Consider the following 26,616-nt stretch of genomic DNA (forward strand, 5'->3'; position numbering starts at 1 on the left):
TAATCAGCCTGTTGCCTTTTGTTCGCTGAATGGATAAAAAATATAATATCTAATAAACTATTATTTATTTTAAGGGTCATTCGTGGAGAACGCTAAAAGATAGGTCTTATCATAACCCTAAAAGTACAAAAAATAAGTACACATCATACAGTTCACAGCTGCACGCTTATATACAATATGTTTTTTAACAGTTAGCTGAATATTATAGGGTTCTGTCCTTCATTCCCTGTTTTCTTAGTTAAACACAGAAATCAACTCCATTCATTCCAGTGTTTGTTATATGTTAAATGAAGCAAATAAATATTTCGTTCGCGATGCCCTTTCTTCTTTCTTCTTCTCTATTTGTCTCTAACTCATGGTCCAATTTTTCATCGATCGACCTAGATCGGATTTTGTGGATGCAACGGAATATATGATGCATCATTTTAGCAACATTTAAGATGATCGCGATGAGTTCTGCCCGTTCTGCCTCCATTTTGTCGGTGGTCAAACCAAAACCAACTACAGCGATAGCGGTTGTACTTATCCTGCCTCTTGCGAACTTAGACCCTATGTCATATCCCGCCCCTTGCAAGCCGCGCCCCCTAAACCCCCCGTTGATTCTACTGTTGTCTAAAGAACATCAATGTCTGCATATAAAGCATCAAGTATTTATCACCCTCAGGGTCGAATCTCCTGATATACAAATGCGGCAAAAATGCGGAGGACATGTCTGCAAAAGGCTTACAAGTAGAAAATGATTATGCTTGCGTCATAACGTGAGGAGAAATTTATTATGCTTGCTTCATTATGTAACAGTTAAACCAAAATGTTATAAGTTGTTACCTTATAGGCAAAATGTTCTTAGATTATGCACTAAGAAATTTGTTACATTATCGACTGGGATTTCCACATTATAGCTATTTGTTTAATTACAACTACAGGGAATCTCTAGGAATGTTAATATTAATGTTTCAATCATTGAATTCCAACCTGCCAGCAACCAGCCATATACAGTAAATAATTGTAAGTATGAAGAAACAAACATTTTGAGCAATGCAAACCACCCGCACCATAAAAGCTGTGTGTCTGCTCACTGCTACTGCTTTGTTTTAATAGGCATCAATTTAAGCAGCTCTTTACTTTGTGGTGGAGAGACTTCAAGACTACGAAACATGAAAGCCTTTCTGTGGTTTGAAGTGGTATAATAATGTCTGCTGCAATACATATATACAGTATATATATATATATATATGACAGTAAAAGAGTGACAGTATTACGAAGTAAATTGAGTTTATTAAGTGTGCACGCATTTTGCATGGATTAAAAAAACAAACAAAAAATTTTTTTTTTTTTTTTCTAGTCATGTCGTAGCCTCGTTAACCTACGGCCCGGTTAGGAATGTTCCGCGGCCCGGTACCGGTCCGCAGCCCGGTGGTTGGGGACCGCTGCGTTAACGGATGTGCGCCCATTGATGAACAGTAGCAGTGCGGGCACACCCGTTACATATACATATCATTTAATATTTTAACCTAAATTAATATCCCTCATTTGTACAATACAATACAATACAATACAATACAACTCCATTAATCCCACTAGGGGCAATTTGTTTTGGGTATGAATGTATAAGTTTGCCACCATCTTATGATTCCTGCACCTTTAAGAGGTGGTATTCCTTGCTACACAAGCTGGTGAGAGAGAAAGAGGGAACGCTGAAGAGAGCTCTATGGTAATCCCTCCAATACACGTGTACTTCTGAAACCTCCCATGCCCCTCACTTCCTCAACAATCCTCCTTACCTTTGTATTCCTTCTTGGCTGACCTAAAGCGACTGGTGGCTGGGAAGATTAGAGAGGAGATAGCTAGAGAGAGAGATAAGAAAGAGATAGCCACAGAAAACCAGTGGGAGAGAGATAAAGGGATGGGAATAAAGAGAGAGAGAGAGAGAGAGAGAGAGAAAGAGAAATGTGGTCCCCTTCTTCTTCGAGCACATTCCCCTCCTGCTTCAGGTCTTTCTCTTCCTCTACCTCCACCTCTACATCTGGTGATGAGAGAGAGAGAGAGGATGCGTAGCATAGATGCCTCTGCTGCTCTTTCTTCTCAATAAGTCTCGGGGGCCCCCACGGTGTCCTCAGATAACCCGGGTACCATCAGTGGGGTGGGCATGAGAGGGAACCCTAAGAGGGGCCAGATGAGGGTAGTGCAGGAGCAGGGGAAGATAGGCAGTTAGCTATTTTTTATTCTTTGCCGTCGAGCAAGTCATTCAAACGCCAAATAATAGCACGTCAGGAGAATGGTATGTCTTTCTGCATGAAGACACTCTATCTCCGCTCAGAAATGTTGTTTTCCAATGATCACGAACTCTCCATCCATCGGGTGATTGGAACACTGGATTGTAAAGGTCTCTTTTTATGTATGTGTAAACGGCGTCATGTGGCCTCTTGTACCTCATGCTATCTCCAGCCAACAGTGAAGCCTTCTACTTGTGTCTGTTTATAGTCCGACAGATTGTCTGTCTGCTGGCCGACTGATTGAATAAATAACTGCTTCTCTGCGGCTCCTCTCTCTTGATGCCTTTTGGTTTCTATTGTCAGTTAGCGATTGAACCCTAACTCTCTCTGCCAGCCCTCCGCTGAGTGTCTGTGGTCTTGGTATCTATCCCCCTCTCTGTTTCAAACGTCATCATCTCCCAGCCTCCCACGCCCACTCCACTCCCTTCCCTTCCTGTGCCCTCTGCTTACCTCACTACCTTACCATGCAAACACGATCTGTCCTTCAATTTGGTATAATTACCATTTGAATATGAGACTCAGGGAGGTCAAACGTGTTGTGATTGAAGGACGCAACACTCTAGGGGGCCTTCTGGGCTCTAACTTACAACCCAAATATAAACCACTTCTTCACCTTTCTTCATCTCTTCCCATTAGTCAGGATCACACGCATATTCAAAGTGTCAGGTGGTGTTGGAAACAATAAACGCCAACCAACATACAATTCTGCTAGCGGGCGTAACAAACGCCCTCCCCTTCTGCCATCAAGGTCTGCTTGGAGGCAAGCCTCATTAGTTCTTGAGCCGTTATTAGCAAACTTCCAAATTAATCTCTAATTTCTATCGAAGACGCTACAGGGGCATATATATATATATATATATATATATATATATATATATATATATATATATATATATATATATATATATATATATATATATACACATTGTCGAGTCAAACTGTGGTTTTAATTTTACTTTGGGGTTTAAGAAAATACACTGAAAAAAAAGAAGAAATTAACGGACAAAAAATAGTGATTTAATTTTAAATTGGGAGCGGAAGGACTCACCAGCTCAACTAATGGTTGACGCAAAAATAAGCTACGTCATACACGCGACGCAGACACGAGCAGCAGGTGTTTTAATTGAGCTTCAAGGAGGCACGAGAGAGAACAAGAGGACTGTTAGAAAACCACAGCAAACGGGTGTAATAAAAACTCTTGTATTGTACATACTGAACATCTTTGAAATCTGGAGAGGCAGCCGGTAAGAGAATGTAGCCTACTTCCGGTCTTTTCCATCAAAGTCTGCCGCTGCTCCGGTAACGTTGTTTGTGCTATTAATAGCTTCTAACCGCAGCATTCGTTGCAAGTGGGGATGCTAATGTTGTCTGCCTATACCGTGAACTGTAAACTAAGTTGTCACTTGTTAGAAATAAGGTGATGGTGAGGCTGCAGTAGCCGTTTTTGTATAAGTGATGGTTTATGCATTGAATACTTTATTATTGAATGTTCCACAATTGAAAAATGTAATTTCTGCGTTGTTTGTGTACTTTTTAAGTTTAAAATTCCAGTATATTTTGTACAAGAATTTATATCTGAGAAAGTCAATTATTTTGCACATGTTGGTGTCGGTTTATTGTTGTGTGGATTGCTGATATTCATGTGTGTTTTCTATGTTTCTGTTTATCTTTAAAGGTTTTTTAGCTAAAGGTTAATGGCAAGAGAAAATAGCGAGCTACTGTTTAACTGAAAATAAAAAGGAAAGAAAAGTGAAAACGTAGCTACTGCCTGGGACTCAAGTCATTACATTTTGAGTAGAATCCAGTTTTCCCAAAACCTCCAATAGATGTCAGTTCCTTTTTCAAGTTGGGGAAAAAGTACAAAACAGCAAAAACCACGGACAACTTGACAGTAAAAAACCGAGGAGTCCAGGAACTGGAACCAAGGAAAATCAAAGACGGATTAAAATCCAAATAACAAACAAACTCTTATCTTGTCACCTACGCGTCGCCTGCAACAGGGAAAAGATGGCGGAGGAGCTGAAAATGGAGAGAACAGTGGCGAAGAGAGCATTTTCTCGTCTGGCCAACAGCTTGCAGAGGACCTACGAGGATCTCTCTGAGCAGGAGCTTGAAAATGGGTTTAATGAACTCTCTAAAGCTGCTGAAAAAGTCTTAGAGGTAAATGATGACTTGGAAGCCAAGCTCATTGCTGACAAAGAGGCGGAGCTGGGCGCTGAAGAATAAGCAGTGTTAACAGAACAGCAAAAGGCCGACCTGACAAACACTGCCATTGAAAATGCATCTAAATTGAAGGAAATCAAACATCTTGTCCAAAACGTGCTGTGGTCCAACTCTGGCGCCAATGAGGTTTTCACGTCACTGGAAGTCGCAGAGTCAGAGTGCAAGCGCACTGCTGCAGTAGACTGAAGTACGAAACAAGAGGCCTATGATTTCATGCTCAACCACTTGCAAGACCTCACAAAGACGGCAAAAGGATTGCATGATCGCTGGAAGCGATGGATTCCATCAGATCAGAAAAGAGTCATCCAAGACCGTCTTAGAGAGCTAGACCTCACAGTTCCTGTGCTTGTGTCTATGAAGGCTGAATTCATACAGGTAAAGCTGAAAGAAGAGGATAAAAGACAGACGTGGACTGCCCCCCTAAATCCTACCATGCCCACAATCAGGTTAAAGCCAATAGCTCTCCCCAAGTTCTCTGGCGTTAAACGAGATTTCCATAGATGGAGGAAAGATTGGGAAGCGCTGCAAAGGCAAAGTGAACCCACAGGCTCAAGAGAGGTGAAGAAATTCCAGTTGCTGGACAGCCTGGATGAAGGAATCACCAGAGACCTCAGGCTCACCACCTACAACACCGCAGAAGACGTTTTCTGTGTCCTTGGAAATCGCTATGGAAACCAAACCGCCATCGCCATTGAAATTGTGGAAGAGTTGCAGAAAATGCCAGCTGTTAGGAGTCACCAACCACGAAAGATAGTGGAATTGATTCAAGCAGTTGAGAAGGCATTGCAGGATTTGAGTGACCTGGGAGACACAGGGGCAATCAAGAATCCGTTGGTCATAAAGTCCATCGAATGTAAGCTTCCTGAAAATCTGAAGAAGGAATGGCTTGTCTATGTGGCTGATAGTCGGAATGCTGTGTTCCCAGACAACAGATTTGACAGTCTGTTGGCATTCCTGAAAGAGCAAGAGTTCATTTACGAGCAACTCGAGCAACTGATGGATGAGGAACCAAGAAAAGAAGCAAGATCTGATTCAAGACACGCCACAACAAGAGCCACAAAGTCTGATGGTGCCCAGGCAGGATGTGTCATCTGTGGTGACGAGAAGCACAGAGCAAAGCTGTATTTCTGCAAGCAATTTCGAGCCCTAAAGCCAGCAGTGAGGAATGCTGCCGTAAAGGAGCTAGGGGCATGTGAGAGGTGCCTCGAAATCCATGATGACTTGGCATTCTGCAAACCCACCTTTCTCTGTAGGCATCCAGACTGAAAAGATGGTCGTGAACATCACTACTACCTGTGTCCAAATGCTGATGAAAGCAGCAGTGCTGTCCAGAACAGGGGTAGACGCCATTCTGGGGAAGCAAAGGAAAAGTACACTGCTGACCAGGAGGACTTCATAAGAAAACTCTCCCCAGAACTTGCAAAACAGTGTCGGGATGCCTTCTCGAACGCCGCCTCAAAGACCCTCAGCACAGTCACCAAGCCATCAAGCCTTCTCATTGAAGGTGGTCTACAAGAGTTCCCGGTCATAATGATGCTCCTTGAAGTAACAGCCAATGCTGGACAGAAGATCGGGACCTTGATCGACCTGTCATCGGACACGAACTACATCACCCACAAAGCTGCAAGCAAGCTGAACCTCAGAAGCGAGGAAGTCACCCTTGTTGTCCATGGGGTTGGGGGGATGAAGGCTCGCGTGGAAACGAAGAGGTACCTGTTAAAGATCAGAGTAGAGACTCCCAGAGGAACCCTTCAATCCCACCAGTTGATTTGCTATGGACTGGACAACATTGCAGATGTCTACAAGGGCGTAACCGCGAGACAACTGCAAAAGTTCTTTCCTGACATCCCAGCCGACGACCTCACAAGACCCAAGGAGATAAGCTTGCTGATTAGTCACAGAGAGGGTAAGCTGGCACCTCAGCGAATTCGAGTTGTTGGAGACCTTGTGCTGTGGGACGGACCGTTGGGGAAGACCGTTGGAGGGACTCACCCAGACCTGTTTGAGAGCATCGCCGTGTCAGCCCACGCATCCAACACTCACTTCGCCAGGTCAATGAGGACCGCCGCCAGTAAATATGAGGAACTCCCCGCCAGGATCTTAAAGCAGCAGCAAACAAACAGTCGTATCTGCCACGACATCCAGGAGTCAACCACCTTCACAACTGGGCAAGACTTCCTAGAATGGTGGAGATGGGACAGTATTGGCGCTGCCTGCGATCCAAGGTGTGGGGGCTGTCGATGTGGAGACTGCCAGCCAGGTGGGAAAGAGATGACCCTTGCTTAGGAACGGGAACTCGAGGTAGTGAGAGACGGACTTCCGTACGTCGCAGGTGACTGCCACAGCAAGGATCCGCATTGGCATGCCAAGTACCCCTGGATAGAAGACCCAGTTTCACTCCCTCAGTTCATGCACCTTGAGGAGGAGCGCCGGGTACTCCAGCAGGACAGCTATGTCGATGATGTCCTGACATCGCAAAATGACCTCGACCGCCTGAGAGCCATCACTGCAAACGTCGAGAGCATCCTGAAGGCTGGAGGATTTCAGCTCAAGCCGTGGGTGTTCTCTGAGCAAAGTGGGAGGCAGGACGAGCCAGACAACAGCGCAAGAGCCAAAGAGGGAACCTTGGTCCTCCCAAATCAAATGGGTGATGACGACAATAAGGCACTCGGCCTTGGCTACATTGTTGGGGAAGACAGGCTTCATGTCATGACTTCCATAAATTTCTCAAAGAGGAAGCAAAAGATGCGGCTTGGTCAGAACCTCCTGCAAGAACAGGTTAGGCCTCAGACTCCCAATCCCCTGACAAGAAGAGAGTTGCTCAGTCAGGTGGCTGGATTGTATGACCCAAGTGGCCTGGTGACGCCTGCAAAGCAGAAGGGAGCTATCCTGGTGCGCCAAGCATTCCAAGAGGCAAAAAACAAAAGTTGCCCAGCTAAAGACACATGGGACACAGCGCTCTCAGAGGGCCTCAGGGAAGATGCAATTGAGCTTTTTAAATATGTCCAGCTCGGCAAGGTCAAATTCACCAGGGCTCTAACTCCTTCATGCCATACCGGTAAGCCGTGGGCAGTTACATTCTCAGATGGGAGCGAGCATGCCTACGGAGCAGTGATGTATCTGAGGTGGAGCTCTGATCAAGGCCCCATCATCAAGCTGGTGGAGTTTAAAGCCAAACTAACCCCTCTGGATCAGAAGGGCGATGCTGTGAAATCAGAGGTATGTGGAGCAGTGTTTGCGTCCCGCCTGAAGAGGTACTTTGAAAAGCACAGCCAAATCAAAGTTGAGAAGTGGTTCCATCTTGTCGACAGCAAGACCGTTCTTGGCGCAATCCAAAGAGAGAGCTATGGCTATCAAACTTTCTTTGCAAATCGGATAGGAGAAATCCAAAGCAACTCACAAGTCCAGGACTGGTGGTGGATCCCTGGTCCGCAGAACATTGCAGACCTAATCACGAGAGGAAGCGGCCCCAAACAACTTGATGAAGACTCAGAGTGGCAGAATGGTCCAGAGTTCCTGAGCCTTCCTGTGTGTGAGTGGCCGATCAAATCTGCAAAAGAAATTGCTACTGCTGCCAGAGAGAGCATCAACAAACTGCAAAAGAAAGCCTTTGTCGCTGCTCTGACGAGGGCACAGGCAATGGGACCAGGCCGGAAAGGGGACCATGTCCAAGTAGATCAACAGAGACCACCCGCAGGGTCAGCAATCCAAAGCCTTGTGGACATCAAACGGTTCAGCAGCCTTACCAGACTTGTTAAGACCATTGCTTGGATCTGGAGGGCAGCTAGAAGGTTCCTTGGACCAAACCGGATCCCGAATAGACCAAAGTGGGAGGTCTCTTTTAAATTGAGTTTGACTTTGAGGTGGCGACCTTCCCAGTATGTCTACCGGAAAGATCGAGTGGGAGGTGTCGAGTCAAACTGTGGTTTTAATTTTACTTTGGGGTTTAAGAAAATACACTGAAAAAAAATAAGAAATTAACGGACAAAAAATAGTGATTTAATTTTAAATTGGGAGCGGAAGGACTCACCAGCTCAACTAATGGTTGACGCAAAAATAAGCTACGTCATACACGCGACGCAGACACGAGCAGCAGGTGTTTTAATTGAGCTTCAAGGAGGCACGAGAGAGAACAAGAGGACTGTTAGAAAACCACAGCAAACGGGTGTAATAAAAACTCTTGTATTGTACCTACTGAACATCTTTGAAATCTGGAGAGGCAGCCGGTAAGAGAATGTAGCCTACTTCCGGTCTTTTCCATCAAAGTCTGCCGCTGCTCCGGTAACGTTGTTTGTGCTATTAATAGCTTCTAACCGCAGCATTCGTTGCAAGTGGGGATGCTAATGTTGTCTGCCTATACCGTGAACTGTAAACTAAGTTGTCACTTGTTAGAAATAAGGTGATGGTGAGGCTGCAGTAGCCGTGTTTGTATAAGTGATGGTTTATGCATTTAATACTTTATTATTGAATGTTCCACAATTGAAAAATGTAATTTCTGCGTTGTTTGTGTACTTTTTAAGTTTAAAATTCCAGTATATTTTGTACAAGAATTTATATCTGAGAAAGTCAATTATTTTGCACATGTTGGTGTCGGTTTATTGTTGCGTGGATTGCTGATATTCATGTGTGTTTTCTATGTTTCTGTTTATCTTTAAAGGTTTTTTAGCTAAAGGTTAATTGCAAGAGAAAATAGCAAGCTACTGTTTAACTGAAAATAAAAAGGAAAGAAAAGTGAAAACGTAGCTACTGCCTGGGACTCAAGTCATTTCATTTTGAGTAGAATCCAGTTTTCCCAAAACCTCCAATAGATGTCAGTTCCTTTTTCAAGTTGGGGAAAAAGTACAAAACAGCAAAAACCACGGACAACTTGACACACATACATACATACATACACACACACACACACACACACACACACACACACACACACACACACACACACACACACACACACACACACACACACATACATACATACATACATACATACAGGGTGCGATTTGCCGGTGGGGATGGTGGGGATTATCCCCCCCTCTGGTTTACACGTCCTACCCTCTGCTGAATTATTTTTATCCTCGGTGGGGATAAAAATGATCCCCCCCACCCAAAGTATTTTCACCATTACATCGTAATAATTAACAACCAAAATACACAGGGTCCGTCTTCATTTTGACTGTGCTGTGATTATCTCTGCCGCCGCCGCTCTAAATCCATCAAACTGGCCATCTGATGAAGACGAGCACATCCTCTACGGCGATGAAAAACTTCTCGCCATACACAAAACTCTTGCTGTTGAGGCCGCAACCAGTCCCATACTCCTGAAGGAGTTCCATGAGTTTAAATGTCACGGTGTCACAGGAGAGAGCATGCGCAAAGTTCTCACCACTGTCTCCACGCTCCTAGTGTCCACAGCCGAGTGTGAAAGAGGTTTCAGCGCCATGAACCACATTCTTACAGATGGCAGAAACAGAATGAATGTGTCCACACTGCACAATCTGCTTTTCATCTCTGTAAATGCACCAGATGTTGCCTCCTTCCCGGCCCGCAGATTTGCAGAGATGTGGTTGAAGCAGGGTCACCATGCTGCTATCGATCCGCCAACAGGAAAGCAAAAAAAAGAGGCTGAAGTGCGTCATCAGAGCGGACTGTTTTCGTAGTCTGACCTATAGTCTACCCGATTAACCGATAAAAAAAAAAAAAAACGTCTTGACAGCACATTGTGGTATTTCATATTTTCTGTTGAACTGATATCGGGAAAAAAAATATATATTTTTTTTATTTGGCACATTAAAAAACAATATTAGCTATGAGAAAATATTTCTTTAAATGCAGTGGTTAAGTTCACGTTCAAAATAGGCCTACCGCCTACGTTATGAAGCCTAAGTGTAAGGTTTAGATACACAAGGTCACAAGATCAACTGTTTTCATAAGTTTTCACACTGTTGTGTGGTTATTTTTCCTGAATAAAATGTCTCTCAAAATTATCCCCCTCTGGTTTTTCACAAATCGCACCCTGCATACATATATATATATATATATATATATATATATATATATATATATATATATATATATATATATTAGGGCTGTAACGATACGCGTATCGAAACCGAAATCGAGACACTCAAAGCCACAAACCTGTCTCGCGGTGTGAGAAGGCAGAAGCGCGATATGCCCTAACTCTCCGGTCAAATTGTCAGATTGAAATTTGCTAATAATTGTCTAAATAATAATCTGCTGACAGCGCCCCCTCCTATGCCGTAAGTATGCGACGAGATGCCCTCTCTGTGATGACAGCTTCCCGTGGCTACGGAGGATTGCATTTCTCCACAGCCGTCGAAGTCCTCATATGCGATATGAACGACATTTATCCAGAGTGGGCCAAACACGAAAAAAATTGCCTCTGTCATCCTGTCTCTATTGTTTTGTGTGATTTGACTGGCAGTTTGTCTGCTTATAGGTCGGAATGAAGCGGCCACCGATTATTGACAGGATGGGTACTTTATTCTACCGGACTCGTTCGCTTCTTCACTAGACACACGCGCTACCGCTCGCTCTCCTCGCTCGTCCACTCACTCGCTGACGTCACTCACACACGCATACGCACACTGCCAATCTCGCGCACACACATATGCTACTCGTAACACTATGCCTCGTTATTGCGACGTACATGTTAGACGTTCATGTTTTTCCCCATCTATTGAAAGTTAGGCTATTAAACATGATGCATTCTATACGGCCTGATTATGTCATTATTTAAGCTACATAGCCTAATAAGAAGCGCTAATAAGGATATTTGACTAAACCAACCAAACAGTTGAGGGTTTTTGCCTACCAGCAAAAAGCATCCTCCAACTGCAATCTTTGGTTATTTCTTTATTAAATTAGCTATACTTTAATAGTATTATTTCTGTTCAAATCTGTTCAGTGTTCCAAATTATTTGTTATTAAATGTAACATAAAGTTAATTGGTATATAAGTGTTAAAAATGCTTTTTTTAAATTTAAAAAAATCGCGGGATGTATCAAACCGTGGGTCAAAAATCGTGATACAAACCGAATCGTGAGTTGCTGTATCGTTACAACCCTAATATATATATATATATATATATATATATATATATATATATATATATATATATATATATATATATATATATATATTATGAACATCTTTGCTACCCTGTTCAAATTCATTGGAATTTTATGAATGACCCCAAAGGACTTAAAGGGGTAGTTCGGAATTTTGGACATAGGGCCTGATTCCGAAGTGAGCATTGGTATTCTATATCACTGGAGACAGTTCACACATTTCATTCAGTCTTTCTAGTTGCAGAGTTCGCTCGTGCTAAGCTAGCGCACGGCAACGGGCAATGCTAGCCTGCTATTAAAAACAGTCTTACCCACTCCACAGTACACCCGAGGTAAATCAATTATAACGCCAGACTATAGATTTAAATGTCTGTGTTGATAGAATAATGATAGAAATAAAACTAACCTTGCATCGCATGAATCATCGAGGGACTACTTTCTCAGCAGAAGCGGAATTCTACTATGCGGTGGTTAGGTTTGTAACCGAATCACGACAGAAGAACGTAAACAGAGAAGCGTGGGACAGAAGCGCAATTGAACGACTAGGCAACATGATGGTTCAGTGTGCTTTTAGAAATTGTAGAAATAAACGGTACAGATGGGCACCACAAAGTTTCCACCAATTTCCAGTGCGAGATCCAGAAAGGACTCAACTGTGGCTTGTTGCTGCTGGCTTTGACATCAAAACACCGGCTCGTACATGTACGGTTCGTTGGATACAACAAATTCCTCATAATCGTCTTCAAAAGCAGATGCATCGCTAACTCCTCCAAACGTGGCCATATCTTGTTAATTGAATACGCTTGTAGAATTCCTTCGTTCACTGTACTCTGCGTTTGTAGCAATGACAGCGGCAGGTAACCTAGGTATCAGTCCGCCGCTGCCGTAGCCTACGTACAGGAATATAAACACTGCTGCTGAGACCCCGCAATTCCCTCAAAATGCAATGCAATGCAAGGTTGGTTTTATTTCTAACATTATTCTATAAACAGACATTTAGATTTATAGTCTGTCGTTATAATTGATTTACCTCGGGTGTACTGTGGAGTGGGTAAGACTGTTTTTAATAGCAGGCTAGCATTGCCCGTTGACGTGCGCTAGCCTAGCACGAGCGAACTCTGCAACTAGAAGGACTGAATGAAATGGGTTGAAAACTGTCTCCAGTGATATAGAATACCAATGCTCACTTCGGAATCAGGCCCTATGTCCAAAATTCCGAACTACCCCTTTAAAGTAAGGGAGGGGGGGGGGGGGGGGGGGGGGGGCAAAGCAGTACAATGTAAATCACATACTTCGGCTAATGCAATGAACTACCCACATAAATGCAGCATGTTCATTTGCAAGATTAGTTTCATTTAATTTACAGATGATTTATAAGGGCTATTCTGTAATATAGATGCAATCTGACTTTCAGAGGTGGGAAGTGACCATGAACAAAGATTTTGTTAGTGTACTTAAGTAAATTGTTCAGGTTTCTGTCTTCCTTTCATTTTCAAAACAGACTTGTTACTTTTGTTATGCATTTGAGGGGAATTATCGATTTTTCCCATCACAACATCAAGACAGATTTCAACATTATTGAATGGGAAAATAACACAAAAATGGCAAGACCCTCATTTGATGAATCATTCTGAGCATCTCACGACAGACGTAACAAGAAGGCAACGACATAGAAGACGGAGACGAGGGAGACCACACAATAGAGAAAGGGCTTCTGATGAAATTGGACCCGCTACCGATGAAGGAGTTCCATAGCATCACAAAAAATTCCCGTACACTGCCTTTTGATAAGGGGAACCGTAAGAAGCTGTCGGCTCAAAGAACGATTCTTGAGAAATGCGTTGCGTCTCATGCAAACCTAAAAAACGTTTTTGCGTTCAAGAAGTCTATGCCTGGCGTTGTTTTGGCAGCTCATGGCAGATGCTGCGTCGCTGTTTCTCCGAAACCGGAATATCTCTTTACAACAGCAGTACCATGCAACATACAGTTACGTTGTTAAAAGTAACATGCATGGATTGTCGTATACGTCCCGGCTCTTATTGTCAAGTCAGTCCAACCGTGTTTGGTCACCTCATTGATTCATCAACCACTTTCGGGTTCCAGGCCAACCATGGATAACAAACATTTAGTACTCCCCTTACAGAGTCTAACAGAGGATTTACCGGCATGCGCTTGACTACTGGACAATTTGCTACGTACTACAGTGTTCTTAATCAGGGAAAAGCGAACTTGCATAATATTAAGTACAAAAACAGAACCACAAAGTCTCCCAAAGTTTCCTGGAAATTCACTGGCTACCTGCTCTTCGCGCTCCTACTTGTGGGAGACGTGCACGCAAATCCCGGACCAACTGTGAGGGATATGGACAGAGACCAATATCACTCAACTGCAAATGCTGCGAACTCACCTTCTTGCCTCGATGGTAATGCATCCTACGTTGGATATACTGGGCCTGGTGACGATCACTATGCCACCGAAGTCAACGGACTGGGTGTGTTCTCTGCTAATCCATCAGCGGCAATTGTAAACCCTTCATGTTGCTATGTGCTACCGAATGTCCAAATGACGAGCGCTGGACCATCAAAAAGGGTTAATCCTGCAATTGTGAAAAACCGTGGCTTCAGACTTTTCCAAACAGTTCGACAGGCGCGCATACTTTGGAATCGCAATGTCAAACCAAGAGGATTATTAGATGGACATCTTAACATGCCCTGCCCAAAAGTGAACAGCTGCAGCATCTCCTGCATGAATCCAAAATTGACTTTTTATGCTTAACTGAGACATGGATGCACGAACACTTTCCTGCTGACATTTTAAAAGTGGATGGTTATAATATATGTTTCGTCGGGATAGACATGTTGGTCGGGGAGGGGGTGTATTAATTTTTGTTAAGAACAGTATAAATAGTAGACAAATAGAATGGTCACGCGAGAATGACTTGGAATGTATAGGCCACCAACTAATACTGTCAGTACAAATTTCATTCACTGTTATTGGAATTTACATACCGCCATCTGCTAAAAGTGTGTTCTTTGAGGAATTAAATGCTCTTGTCGAGGAATGTGATAGCAAGAATGAAATCATTTCATTAGGAGATCAACTGGCTAGATAAATCAAAGAAAAAGGTGTTAAAGGGATAGCAAATGCATTTGATTTTCAGCAGGTTATCGATGGCCCTTCAAGAATAACTGCTTCCTCACAAACTCTAATTAACCTAGTGTTTACCAATAGGATGGAAAGAATAAAGAAATCCTATAATTTAGTCTCAGGGCGGTCTGACCACAACATGATCCTGATCTTTTTTTTTTTTTTTTCGATTACTTCAGGGACCCTGCACATTTGGCACATTTATATTTATATTATACCTCATATTTCATCATACTTATTTATTTACTTAACACACAGGTCACCTACAAACGGACAGTTACATGTATATAGTATGTTTGTTTTATCTTATCTTTATTTTATCTTATTCAAATAGTTTTGTGCTATAATTTTATTTTAAATTAGTACATTTATACTGTTTTTCGCACTTCTCTTTTCCCACTGTACTGCTGGTCACCTGTGAATTTCTCCCAAGGGGGATTAATAAAGGACTATCTTATCTTATCTTATCCTAAGAAAGTTTACCAAAAGGAGGTTTAATGTAACATCATGCAAAAAGCTAGAACAGTGTAAAATCCCTTACAACAAGCTAAGCGATCACTTTCCCAAATCAATTGAGGAAATTAACTGGAATGAGCACTTTGTAGAGCAATGTATGGAGGATAACTCTAAACCCTTCATGGCTAAACTCCATAGTATTATACATGGTTTTATGCGAAAAGTAAAATGATAATTACTTTGATCCATAATCCAAGTAAAGTGGCAACAGCTTTTAAAACTTATTTTATTGACTATTAATGAATTAACGCTGAACCTCCCTAGATCTAGCAAGATTACAACTCCCATAAATACTGATGGGCCCATTATGACTTTTAGAGAAATAACCATCTCCAAAGTAAATCAAATTATTTCCTTTCTTAAATGTTCCAAATCAAAGGATAAATGGAATGGATAATGTTTTTCTCAAAACAAACAAAGAGGCACTCATTTCGCCTATTACAAAGATTGTAAACCAATCCATTGAGGATGGATTGTTTCCAAGTGTTTGGAAAACTGCTATAATCATACCAGTATTCAAAGCAGGGACCCCCATGGTCACAAGCAACTATAGACCAATTACCGGTAGTATCTTACCAACTGTATCAAAAATGGATATCCGAACAGATTATAACACATCTGAATACATCCTCCTTCTCATTGCATCCATTGCCATTTGGATTTCGTAGACTTCATTCCACTGAAACAGCAAACTGTTATCTTCTGAAAAATATCAAGGCTAGACTGGACAAGGGAGGCGTAGTGGGAGCCGTCTAACTTGATCTTAAAAAAGCCTTTGATACTGTCAACCATGACATTTTAATTGGAAAGTTCACTAAGTTTAATTGTCACCTAGTGTGATAACATGGATTAAATCATATCTTGTTCAGTTTGTACCTAAATGACCTTCCTGATGCTTGTCCACCTTCTGTAACTTGTATTATGTATGCTGACGATACAGTCATCTATTTACATGAATAATAAAAATAAACAAATAAGAAAGAAGCTGCAGATGAACTATCAGCTGCCATGGTCTATTTTTCTAACTGGTTGACCAGTTCAAGTTTACATCTCAATATTAGCAAGTCTGTATTTATGTTTTTTTCAAAGTCTGCTAATAAAGATGTAAACACGGCTGACAGTGATCACACACACACACACACACACACACGCTTTGACGCCGAACTTCCTTATTCGAATATAATTCGAATATCAAAAAATAAATCAAAATTCAAACGAATATAAGGGACAGCCCTTAATATTCGAAGCTGTTATGGCAGGCCAAGAGGGAGAGCGTCGGAGAACCCGACGCAGTCTACTCATAATATTGTAATGACCAAGGAAGAGGCATTGAATGAAGTATTGATTAGACAGGCATTTATTAGATACCTAATAAACCGTCGGAACACGCAGGACCGGTAACCATAGCAACGCAGGTAAACAAACCCCGCAAAGCCCAATCCAGGTCTTACTGAAGGAATTTAATGGTCAAAATATTATTAATAAATATTCCAATATATTCGAATATTAATAAACAAACAAACTTCGAGTATGATTTTTGGGCAAAAGTCAAAGCCCGTCACACAATTTAATTAATTTACTGTTTGGAATTCTTACATTAAAATGATCCAGCATGAACTGTGATCCATAGTACCGCGATATGACATGGCTGTCGGTGTTGTCCGTGGGCCAGTACCTCACATGGATATCCATCCGTTTGCTTTTAGTGGTTTTGTTTACTCTCATCGAACATGAGGACGTACTGTTTATCGTTTACGCTGCGTGACAGCTCTCCTTTTATGAAAGATGCAATGCCGTATTTGGCAAGATAGGCCGTTTTGTTTTCACCTCAGGTGAACGACTTGGCAAACTCAGAATCTGGGAACATAGCAGCCAAGTACTAATGTCCTTGTTTGATTTGAAGGAATTATGTCTGCTCACCGTGTGGAGAACCCACAATACCCCCGCCTTCTGGGTTTCTGGTGGCGACACAAAGCCGGTTAACGCCGTCTGATGTGAAGTACTAGCCACGGATGCTGAACTTTTCAGTCCACTTCTTTCAAATAATACAGGCATCGGTGTAGTCGTGCAAGCTGCCACGGAGTATCAGATATATTTCTGAGACCTCATGTGGGACTCAAGAGCTTTTGCTCCCATGGTCCCTAGTATGAATGCCTTTCGGGATAAACGACACCTTGCCTCATAGTCACCTGCCTTTTCCAACCACCCACGAAACTTATCCTCCTCAAACCATTTCTCATTGAATTTGCACCGTCCCATCCTGAAAGTAGCGCAAGTTGGCCTGATGATGTCAACTGTCACTAGCTAAAATTAGCGCCAGCAAGTTAGCCTACTGATGACTTATGTCAACGTTAACGTAACGTAAAACTCCTGAAAATGCCGTAATTAAAAGAGGCACTAGGTGATTTGTTGTGTGCGACAATTTCCCCTAGTCTTAAAAAACCCTCTGCAAAATTTAATACCTAGAGCAAATTTACAGTAAATTTAAGACAATTTATGGCCTTAATTTCACACAAAAAAAATTAAGGCTTTTTAAGACTTTTTAAGGACCCGCGGGAACCATGTAATAGTTTTTTCTGATTTTGTTTTAAATCTGAATATTCAAAGAACGAACCATACACGGATTGACGTGAAGACGAAATTGCTGTTGTTGTGTTTGAAGCTGGCGCGAGGGTTCTTTTTATTATTGTATAGTTCCGGCCAGGGTTGATCTGAGACGTTTGCAGTGACGTCATGACGTTGCTCTCGCCGGCTCCTTGGCTGGCTCTGGCCGGTGTGAAACCAACTGGTTCATAACTGGGATAAGGCTGGAACCTGTTTGGAAATGGCCCTAGCACCAGCCCGGAACTGGCTCTTGGTTCATTTTGGTGTGAAAGCCCCATTAGACTGAACAGCGCTGCAGGCAGAGTGGGTTTGTTATCGACAGCGTTGCCAGATTGGGCAGATTTACCGCCCATTGATAATTTTTCCAGCCTAACGTGATTAAAAGTAGCCCAATTGGGTGGGAAATCTTCCCAATCTGGCAACACTGCTAACCAGCCAGGGATCCTGCTTATTGGTTCATAGCGCAGCCCGAAACGATTTTTGTGCGAATCAGACGCCTTAAGGTCACACCCACTCAGAGGAGGACTTTCCTCCTCTCTCCCATTGAAACCCATGTTATTCACCGGCCGCAGGTACTTTTGGGGAGATGAATGGGAGTCAACAGAGGCTGAGGGAGGACCTTCCTCCCTGATGTAATTGTCAATAGGCGATAGGGGGACCTAATGTCCCTTTATCCAGGGAAACAAACATTATGAATTCAAAGGCATTAAAGTATAAAGTAGTCATATTTAAGGGCATTACCTCATTACAGTAGTCTGGGCAATCTAAATTTTTTTATTCTCAACAATGTTAGGGAGGATCTTCCTCCCTCTCCTCAATGGAGAAGCCTCCACTGGTGCATATGCACACATACATGGAAGCGCACATGCATGCACGCACACACGCACGTGCACACACTGTACGTCAAGACAAAGGCAGCGAGTGGTTCATTTTGTAATATAAAAAGAGTCAAATTAAACATTACGACCGGCATATCAACAGATAATTCACGTGATCTTAAAGAGACATTGTCCCTATAACACAGAACGAAAACATGTCAATAACACAGTATGGTGCATTATGTCTATAGAGTCCACCACAAGACTACACTTTGTTGCTCAAACTTAATATTACCCTCCTCCTTGAGCCTCCCCAAATGTCTTGCAATATTGATATCCCCCCTCCCCCCTTCGGACTGTTTTAGTTGTTTTATTTATCTGTATGCTATGTGTGACTGTAGGCTACTGCTGCCCGTCTTGGCCAGGACACTGGAAGCAATGTTTAATCTCAATGATGATTAATATTTTTAACTAAGCAATAGTAGTTGCCTTGCATTTTAAAATGTCAAAGCCCTTTTTCCCCTGAATAACAGTAAACGCAATTTAATAATTGATTTGCATGCTTAGTATACTGAACTTGCAACGATTACCCCTGTTACCATAATTTTACTAATTTTATAATGTAATCAAATGCTCACACACTAGCTACTTCCAGACACACGTGTAAGTCCTGATATTCTCCTGATGGGCCGTATGTGTGAACAACATATCCTGACATTTGTACCCTGAAAATCTCTTGAATAATACTACCCCTGAGTATTTTTTCCATAGGAAATGTAAATTACCTTATATAGCAGGAAACCGGTGGATTGCTTACTCCGGGTAGGAAATGAGTCCTTAGCCCAAGTGAAGGAGTTCAAGTACCTCGGGGTCTTGTTCGTGAGTGAGGGTACTATGGAGCGTGAGATTGGCCGGAGTATCGGAGCAGCGGGGGCGGTATTGCGTTCGCTTTACCGCACCGTTGTTACGAAAAGAGAGCTGAGCCGCAAGGCAAAGCTCTCGATCTACCGGTCGATCTTCGTTCCTATCCTCACCTATGGTCATGAGGGTTGGGTGATGACCGAAAGGACGAGATCGCGGGTACAAGCGGCCGAGATGAGTTTTCTCAGAAGGGTGGCTGGCGTCTCCCTTAGGGATAGGGTGAGAAGCTCAGCCATCCGTGAGGAACTCGGATTAGAGCCGCTGCTCCTTTACTTAGAAAGGAGTCAGCTGAGTCGGTTCGGGCATCTGGCAAGGATGCCCACTGGGCGCCTCCCTTGGGAGGTGTTTCAGGCACGTCCAGTGGGGAGGAGACCTCGGGGAAGACCCAGGACTAGGTGGAGAGATTATATCTCAACACTGGCCTGGGAACGCCTCGGGATCCCCCCTGTCAGAGCTGGTCAATGTGGCCCGGGAAAGGGAAGTCTGGGGCCCCCTGCTTGAGCTGCTCCCCCCGCAGCTATTTAAATGTAGGTAAACGAATGTTATACATTGTAAAATTATAGGCAAAATGTTATTATATTATGTGCTCAGAAAGTTGTTACATTATCGACTGGGGTTTCCACATTGTTGACATGGGTTTAATTAAAACTAGAGGTTGAGAAAACTCTAGTAGTATATAATATCACTTCCAAAACCTGTGTGTGCCTCCGGATGATTTCATGAATTGCAACGACAGCGTTGGGTTTTCCGACGTCTCTGGTTCTTCCACTTCCACATCAATCTGAAGCACAGATTGAATCATAACATAGAGAATAACGGGATTGTAGCCGTTTGCAGCCTCCCAGACTCCTGCCGGAGCTGAATTCCAGGAAGAGCTCAGCTCCGGGGGCCAGCGGATTGCCGTCAATCGTCTGATCTGTGATGAAATCATGCGTTGTTCAATTTTGGGACAATTGCTGCCTTTATCGGAATAAAAAAATGATGACGTAAAAAAACAATTGTATATATAATTGTATATATATAATTATATAATTGTATATATAATTTTATATATATATTGTATACTTGAATTGTATACTTCACAAAAGTCGACCCTGTTGAAAAATCCTGGCTACGCTATTGATATATACACAGACAAACAGACATAGACACAATAAAGGCCAAATCAAATTTCCTGAACGTATGCAAAATCCACACAGATCAACGTGGCTGCTCGGACTGCGCAAGTCCCTTCTTTTAGGTAGGGAGTAGTACATCAACGGCTCTTCATCAGTGCATCTGAATGATTCTGCAACATCTCTTTCATACAAATTAATTAATTCTTCAACTTATTGTCGATGGAGCATACTCGATCTCCCAACTCCTTTCCCGGTTTGCTCATCGGTTCATGTGCATTTGAATTCTGAAACAATATACTGCCCCCTTGTTTACATGTAAATGTGCAGTGGAAGCAGAACTGCAGGCAATTCTTCAGCTGGTCTCTGAATCCAAATGTGGATACTGAGAAACGTGGGGAGCACAGGACTGTAAATTCAGCTTAGATAGACACGCAAACATTTATACCTCAGAAGAATCTCTGACTGAGGCGTGTTGGGACTTACTTGAGGTCCTGGAAGGGTTCAGCTCTGACATGCGACGTCTCCACAGAATGGCCAAACACCACGCCTTCGTCTCCTGTAGAGAGAGAGAGAGAGAGAGAGAGAAGCTGTTCAGGACTGGTTTCTATATTCTGGAAAGAAACTGAACAGGTAACCCTTCCTTTTACAGTCCCCTAATTACTAGGTATTTACCCGGTACATACATGGTAAATCATAGTGTATTACTGGGTAATTACCACTGGTAATAAGAAGGTAAATACAGAGGTAGTTACCGGGTAAATACATGGTAAATCATAGTGTATTCCTGGGTAATTACCACTGGTAATAAGAAGGTAAATACAGAGGAATTATCTGGTAAATTATAGTGTATTACTGTGTAATTACCACTGGTAATAAGAAGGTAAATACAGAGGAATTACAGCTGATGTACTAAGTAAAACCTCCACTATTACCAATCAACTCAACTAAGTAGCGTGTAGTTGTAACTGTTTTAGGTTGGTAATAACTCAGATATTGTGTACTTCCTAGGAAAATTAGGCAACCAATTCCTAGAAACACCTATTATCCAAGGTTTATGTTGGTAACAGCCCAAATTTAATGATTTACTATTAGCATAGTACTTTCCAATAAAATACTTTTTCTTAGTTATTATTCATAGCTACACCCATTTAGAAAGGGTTCATTCGATTTACCATTATGGAATTACTTACCTGGTAACAACCTCTGCAGGAACAGTTTTCCTCTAATGTCATGGTACATCTTCTTAAATACTGGGCCGTTTGTTTCCATGGTATAACCAGGTTCTTAGCATATCATTTATGATAGATACATTCCTTTATCCATGCAGTCAACACAAACTTGTACCATGTACATTCTGCGACATTACCAAGTAAAACACGACAATTTACCCAGTAAGTAAGCTGAAACTGTACTGTAAAAGGAAGCCTCGTTTGTTTCCATGGTATTACCTGGTTCTTACCATATCATTTATAATAGATACATTCCATTGTCCATGCAGTCAACACAAACTTGTACCAGGTACGTTCTGCGACGTTACCAAGTAAAACACGACAATTTACCCAGTAATTAAGCTGAAACTGTACTGTAAAAGGAAGCCTTGTTTGTTTCCATGGTATTACCAGGTTCTTACCATATAATTTGTAATACATTATTCCCTTTTACATGCAGTCAACACAAACTTGTACCATGTACGTTCTGCGACGTTACCATGTAAAACACGACAATTTACCCAGTAATTAAGCTCCTAATGGCGAAATTTTCCGAAATCTTTATCGAACGACATTAAGGTTAGCACCAACATGTGTGTGGAATTTTTTTTTTGGACTATCATTAAGTTGTAAAAACGTTTGAAATAAATCGCACAGGTCTTTAAGCTTAATTTTTTGCATTCACATGATGAATCTATAAAAAGCAAAGGGTGTGAAAAGGACGCAGATTTTCGAGTGTTCTCAAAATTGGAACAGTGCTTGTCGGCGTTCTCTGACGTAGCGTCCTTAAAAGGGCGGCCATTGAGCATGCTCCTTAACATTGGGAAACAGCCCAGACCTATGGTAAAATGTGCGTGTTGAACTTCTGTTCCTTTCGTTGTGGGATTGTTCTGTAAATCTTCCATATTCTGATATCCTTTCATATTATTTAATTCATACTCATTCACAGAGCCGGTTCAGACCTCCATGGGGCCCTAGGCAAATTTCTGCCAAGGGGCCCTGTGCTGCTGAGTCTGTGCTGCTTCTAAGAAATTTAAGCATAGCACCTGTAAAATATGGATAAGGCTACTATTAATTCAGCTGCATCAAATCGGCTGCACTTGTTTTACTTTCATATACTTCAAATATAGGTGAATGTTTATATACTGTAATTATTTAATTATTATTATATGGCAACGACAGTTCCAACATTCTGGAGCAGAAAAGTGTGAACACTGAGAGAAAAAACACAAAGACCTAAAAATCTTTAAAAGGCAGCCTATTTACAATCAACAGTTAATTTACCAGCTCCCATGCTAACATGAAAACACACACATTGGTTGTAACTTTCAAATCTTCAATGGTCCAGTGAAAATATGCCAAGGTTCTCAGAAGAAGCAACTATTTCTTATAGAAAGACTACAAACTCTGAATCACTTGTGTTGGAATTAAAACCATTTTATTTAGCAGATCCATATTGTCCGTTTTCTGTTGAAGTGGTTGCTAGGCAAACAAATTGAGTCGTGAGAAGATTTGAGCTTAACAAAACGAAACGTTTTCAATTTACATTGAACATGTCTTTATAAAATGAAAGGAGAGTAAAATGCCATAATAAACAACGTACTAACCTCGAAACATCAAACCAATACTTCAAGCAACAGTTTGATATTTCTCGGTATGATCTCTCACTCTATTAATAAGTGGTTATTATTTAGCACCATTGTCATAATATTTCACGAGTTTTATTTATTCACCAAGAATAAATCGTATCTGCGTCTATATTTGCCTGTGGGCTATCCAAGCAAACAAACTTCAATCTTAGTCAATATGTATCCATTACTTTCCATTTTGTTAAGTGCAGTTGTAACTATACAAGGCTACAACTAAAATTATAGAAGCTAGCAAGACGCACACAGAGACCGGGGATCCCCAAGGGCTCACCGCCCTGTTGGTCTAACACGGACTGTCCCTCCCTCTCTCCCACCAGGAGAGGAGAGTTAAAGGCTTTACCTGACTGCTGCTCCCGCAGTTTCAAGTTCCTTCCTCTTCCTTTTTTCATTCCCCGAGGGATAGCTCCGCTTCATCTTTCTACACTGATGATGCAATGATGCGCATGGGTAGCTATCTGACGTCCGCGACGGACAGTTACGTTGTCAGGTTTTTTTTTTTTCCCCACGGGGCCTTTATTATAAATAATAATAAATTTGCGGGGCCCTACGCAACGTGCGTAGTGTGCGTATTGAAAGAACCGGTACTGCTCATTCATCATCTCTATTCTACTGAAGTCTAATTGGTGCTTTGGTTAAGTAGGTTTCTGCAGAACCTGGCCATGTGACCGAATGCAACAGGAAGTGAAGTTGACATCTCAAGATGTTAAAGGCCGTGTTTAGAGGCCATTGGATCGTTTGAGCCTGCTGAGGCGGACGTTCCGGACGTCCCGAGGGCAAACTGTGCCATTTTGTTCTGGTTTGAAGTACATGAGGGCCCTCACAACCTTCTACTGCTCATACATGACAAAAGACTCCAGCAGACGGGGACATGCTTAGCAAGACAGCAGCTGCCTCACAACACAACTTTCACTGCATAGATTAATAACATTCCTCCAACTGTAATTATGGGATGAAGTGCTTCTCAAAACACATGGGATTCTTTGTTTGAGATCAGTAGAATATTCAGAGAAGAGTGGGACTTGGGAACAAAAGGCATCACATCGCTCTCCCACCCATGCGGTCTTGCAGTCGCTGGATTAATGGCCCATTAGTGGTAACAAAATGATACAGATTGATTTTGGCATTGGTTGGCAAAGTTGTCTCCCAAGAAAACTGGTCATTCTATTGTTGAAATCTCTCTCTCTCTCTCTCTCTCTCTCTCTCTCTCTCTCTCTCTCTCTCTCTCTCTCAGTAAATCTTTACTAAGCTTAATCCCAGCCCGACTTCCTTTTTCTACATCATTTGTCACTTTTCTTTTGTCACGTCCCGTGTGTGTGTGTGTGTGTGTACCTGTGACTCTGAGCTTCTCCGTCCCGATGCTGATCTCCTGCTCGTCGGCTGAGAAGAGGACCCTGCCTCCGTCTGCACTCCTCACCTCGAACCTCTGGCACTGGGCCGCCACCATCTCTGAGCCTGCACACACACACACACACACACACACACACACACACACACACACACACACACACACACACACACACACACACACACACACACACACACACACACACACACAAATGAAAACTGAGGTGGGCGGTAAAGAAAACAATAAATACCCTCCCCCACCTTCCCCAGCCCCCACCTCCCGCCCACACCCTTCCTTTTCCTGTCTTTGAACAGCCCTTATTGTGTAAAGTGTCTTCCAGTACAAAGAAAGCGCTATAGAAGGAAAGTATTATTATTATCATTGAACAACAAGTGTGATGTTCAATGAATATTCTCAATATGGGAGTCGATTTCTGTTATATTCGCTGCCTTTTATTGATTATATACTTTCCTTAATATGGCTGGGAGAATCTGTTAAATAGAGTCAAGAGTAAAGAACCATCAGCACATGAGAGAAGAAACAATAAACAAAAATAATGAGGTGATTTGCATGCGCCTATTCTTAAACATGAGGAGAGGAAGTAGAGTCTAGGACAGAAATAAGAAGGAACAGAATTTTACATTAGCATTTAAACACAACACAGCAATCCGATAAGGAGAGGCACCCAGGAAGGAGAATGAAGGAGCGCTCGATGGATCTATCTGCTGGCGCAGCGCTCTGGGATTCTTCTTTACTTCCCCTTTCTGGAGGGAAGTCATTTCCAAGTGTAAGAAGTGTGTTTATATATTTATATATCTGAATAACAGACAGAGAGCGAGAGAGGGAGGGAGGGAGATAGCATTGCACTGGTGAGTTTCACTCTGCAGAACAGCAGTAGGTTCATCCAATGAAACAAGCGGTGTGTGAAGACAGGGACCACAGACCCCCTGGGGGAAGATGAAGCACACAGAGTGCAGGAAGATCTGATCTTCCTGCCCAGGACGTTAACATGTTCTACATAATAACGCCGGAGCCCTCCCTTCGGAAGGTGTGTTACCTACTAACCAAGCCTGTCCTCACAGGGCCGTACAACATAGCTTTGGGTTTGATCCGTGGGCAGGAAGTTTCCTCGCCCGTGTTGAGCTTGATCTGGCCAATCACAGAGATTGGTTCGGGGATGTAGGGTTTTAGTTGAGGCGGTAGAAGGTACGTCTCGTGGCATGGTGTCTTCGGTGTGCTACAGGGTTTGTGAGGAGGCGGTAGAGGGTACTTCTCGTGTCATGGTGTCTTTGGGGTGCTACAGGGTTTGAGAGGAGGCGGTAGAAGGTATGTCTCTTGCAGTGGCGGTGGGTCAATAGAGGGCGCTAGGGCGCCGCCCCTCCGTGAAATATTCACTTGAATATATCTGCCAACTATTAACCAACTTTTATCAATACGAAATAAATCAACAAAAATACATAGCGTTTATCCTCGTTTAATTGTGTGTTATAGGGCCTACTTGTCACCGCCAGCAACCATTTAGATGCGTCTGAACGTCAATGATTTGGGCTAGGCTAGTTATTGGTCATTCGAAATAAAGCCCTCCTCCAAGCCAGGGAAGCTGGCCACGTTGAAGTCAATGTAAGCTTGCTATTTTTTTGCTGTCTATCAAGCAGAGACAGCTTCTTTTTTTTTTTTTGCCGCAAGAAAATTCGCCCTCGGGT

General features: G+C 42.5%; 1 protein-coding gene across 1 annotated transcript in view; it reads right to left on the bottom strand.

Moving 5' to 3' along the window:
• The window catches only part of sgcz (sarcoglycan zeta), a 676,366-nt gene that overhangs the window by 153,463 nt on the left and 496,287 nt on the right, over positions 1-26,616 (bottom strand). Inside the window, exons 5-6 of the mRNA XM_030350679.1 lie at positions 24,898-25,020; positions 21,195-21,267 (exon numbers count right to left, since the gene is read on the bottom strand). Coding sequence (XP_030206539.1) covers positions 21,195-21,267; positions 24,898-25,020 — 196 coding nt within the window. The remainder of the gene's footprint in view (positions 1-21,194; positions 21,268-24,897; positions 25,021-26,616) is intronic.

Source organism: Gadus morhua, chromosome 3 (assembly GCF_902167405.1).
Source record: "Gadus morhua chromosome 3, gadMor3.0, whole genome shotgun sequence".
Classification (NCBI taxonomy): Eukaryota; Metazoa; Chordata; class Actinopteri; order Gadiformes; family Gadidae; genus Gadus; species Gadus morhua.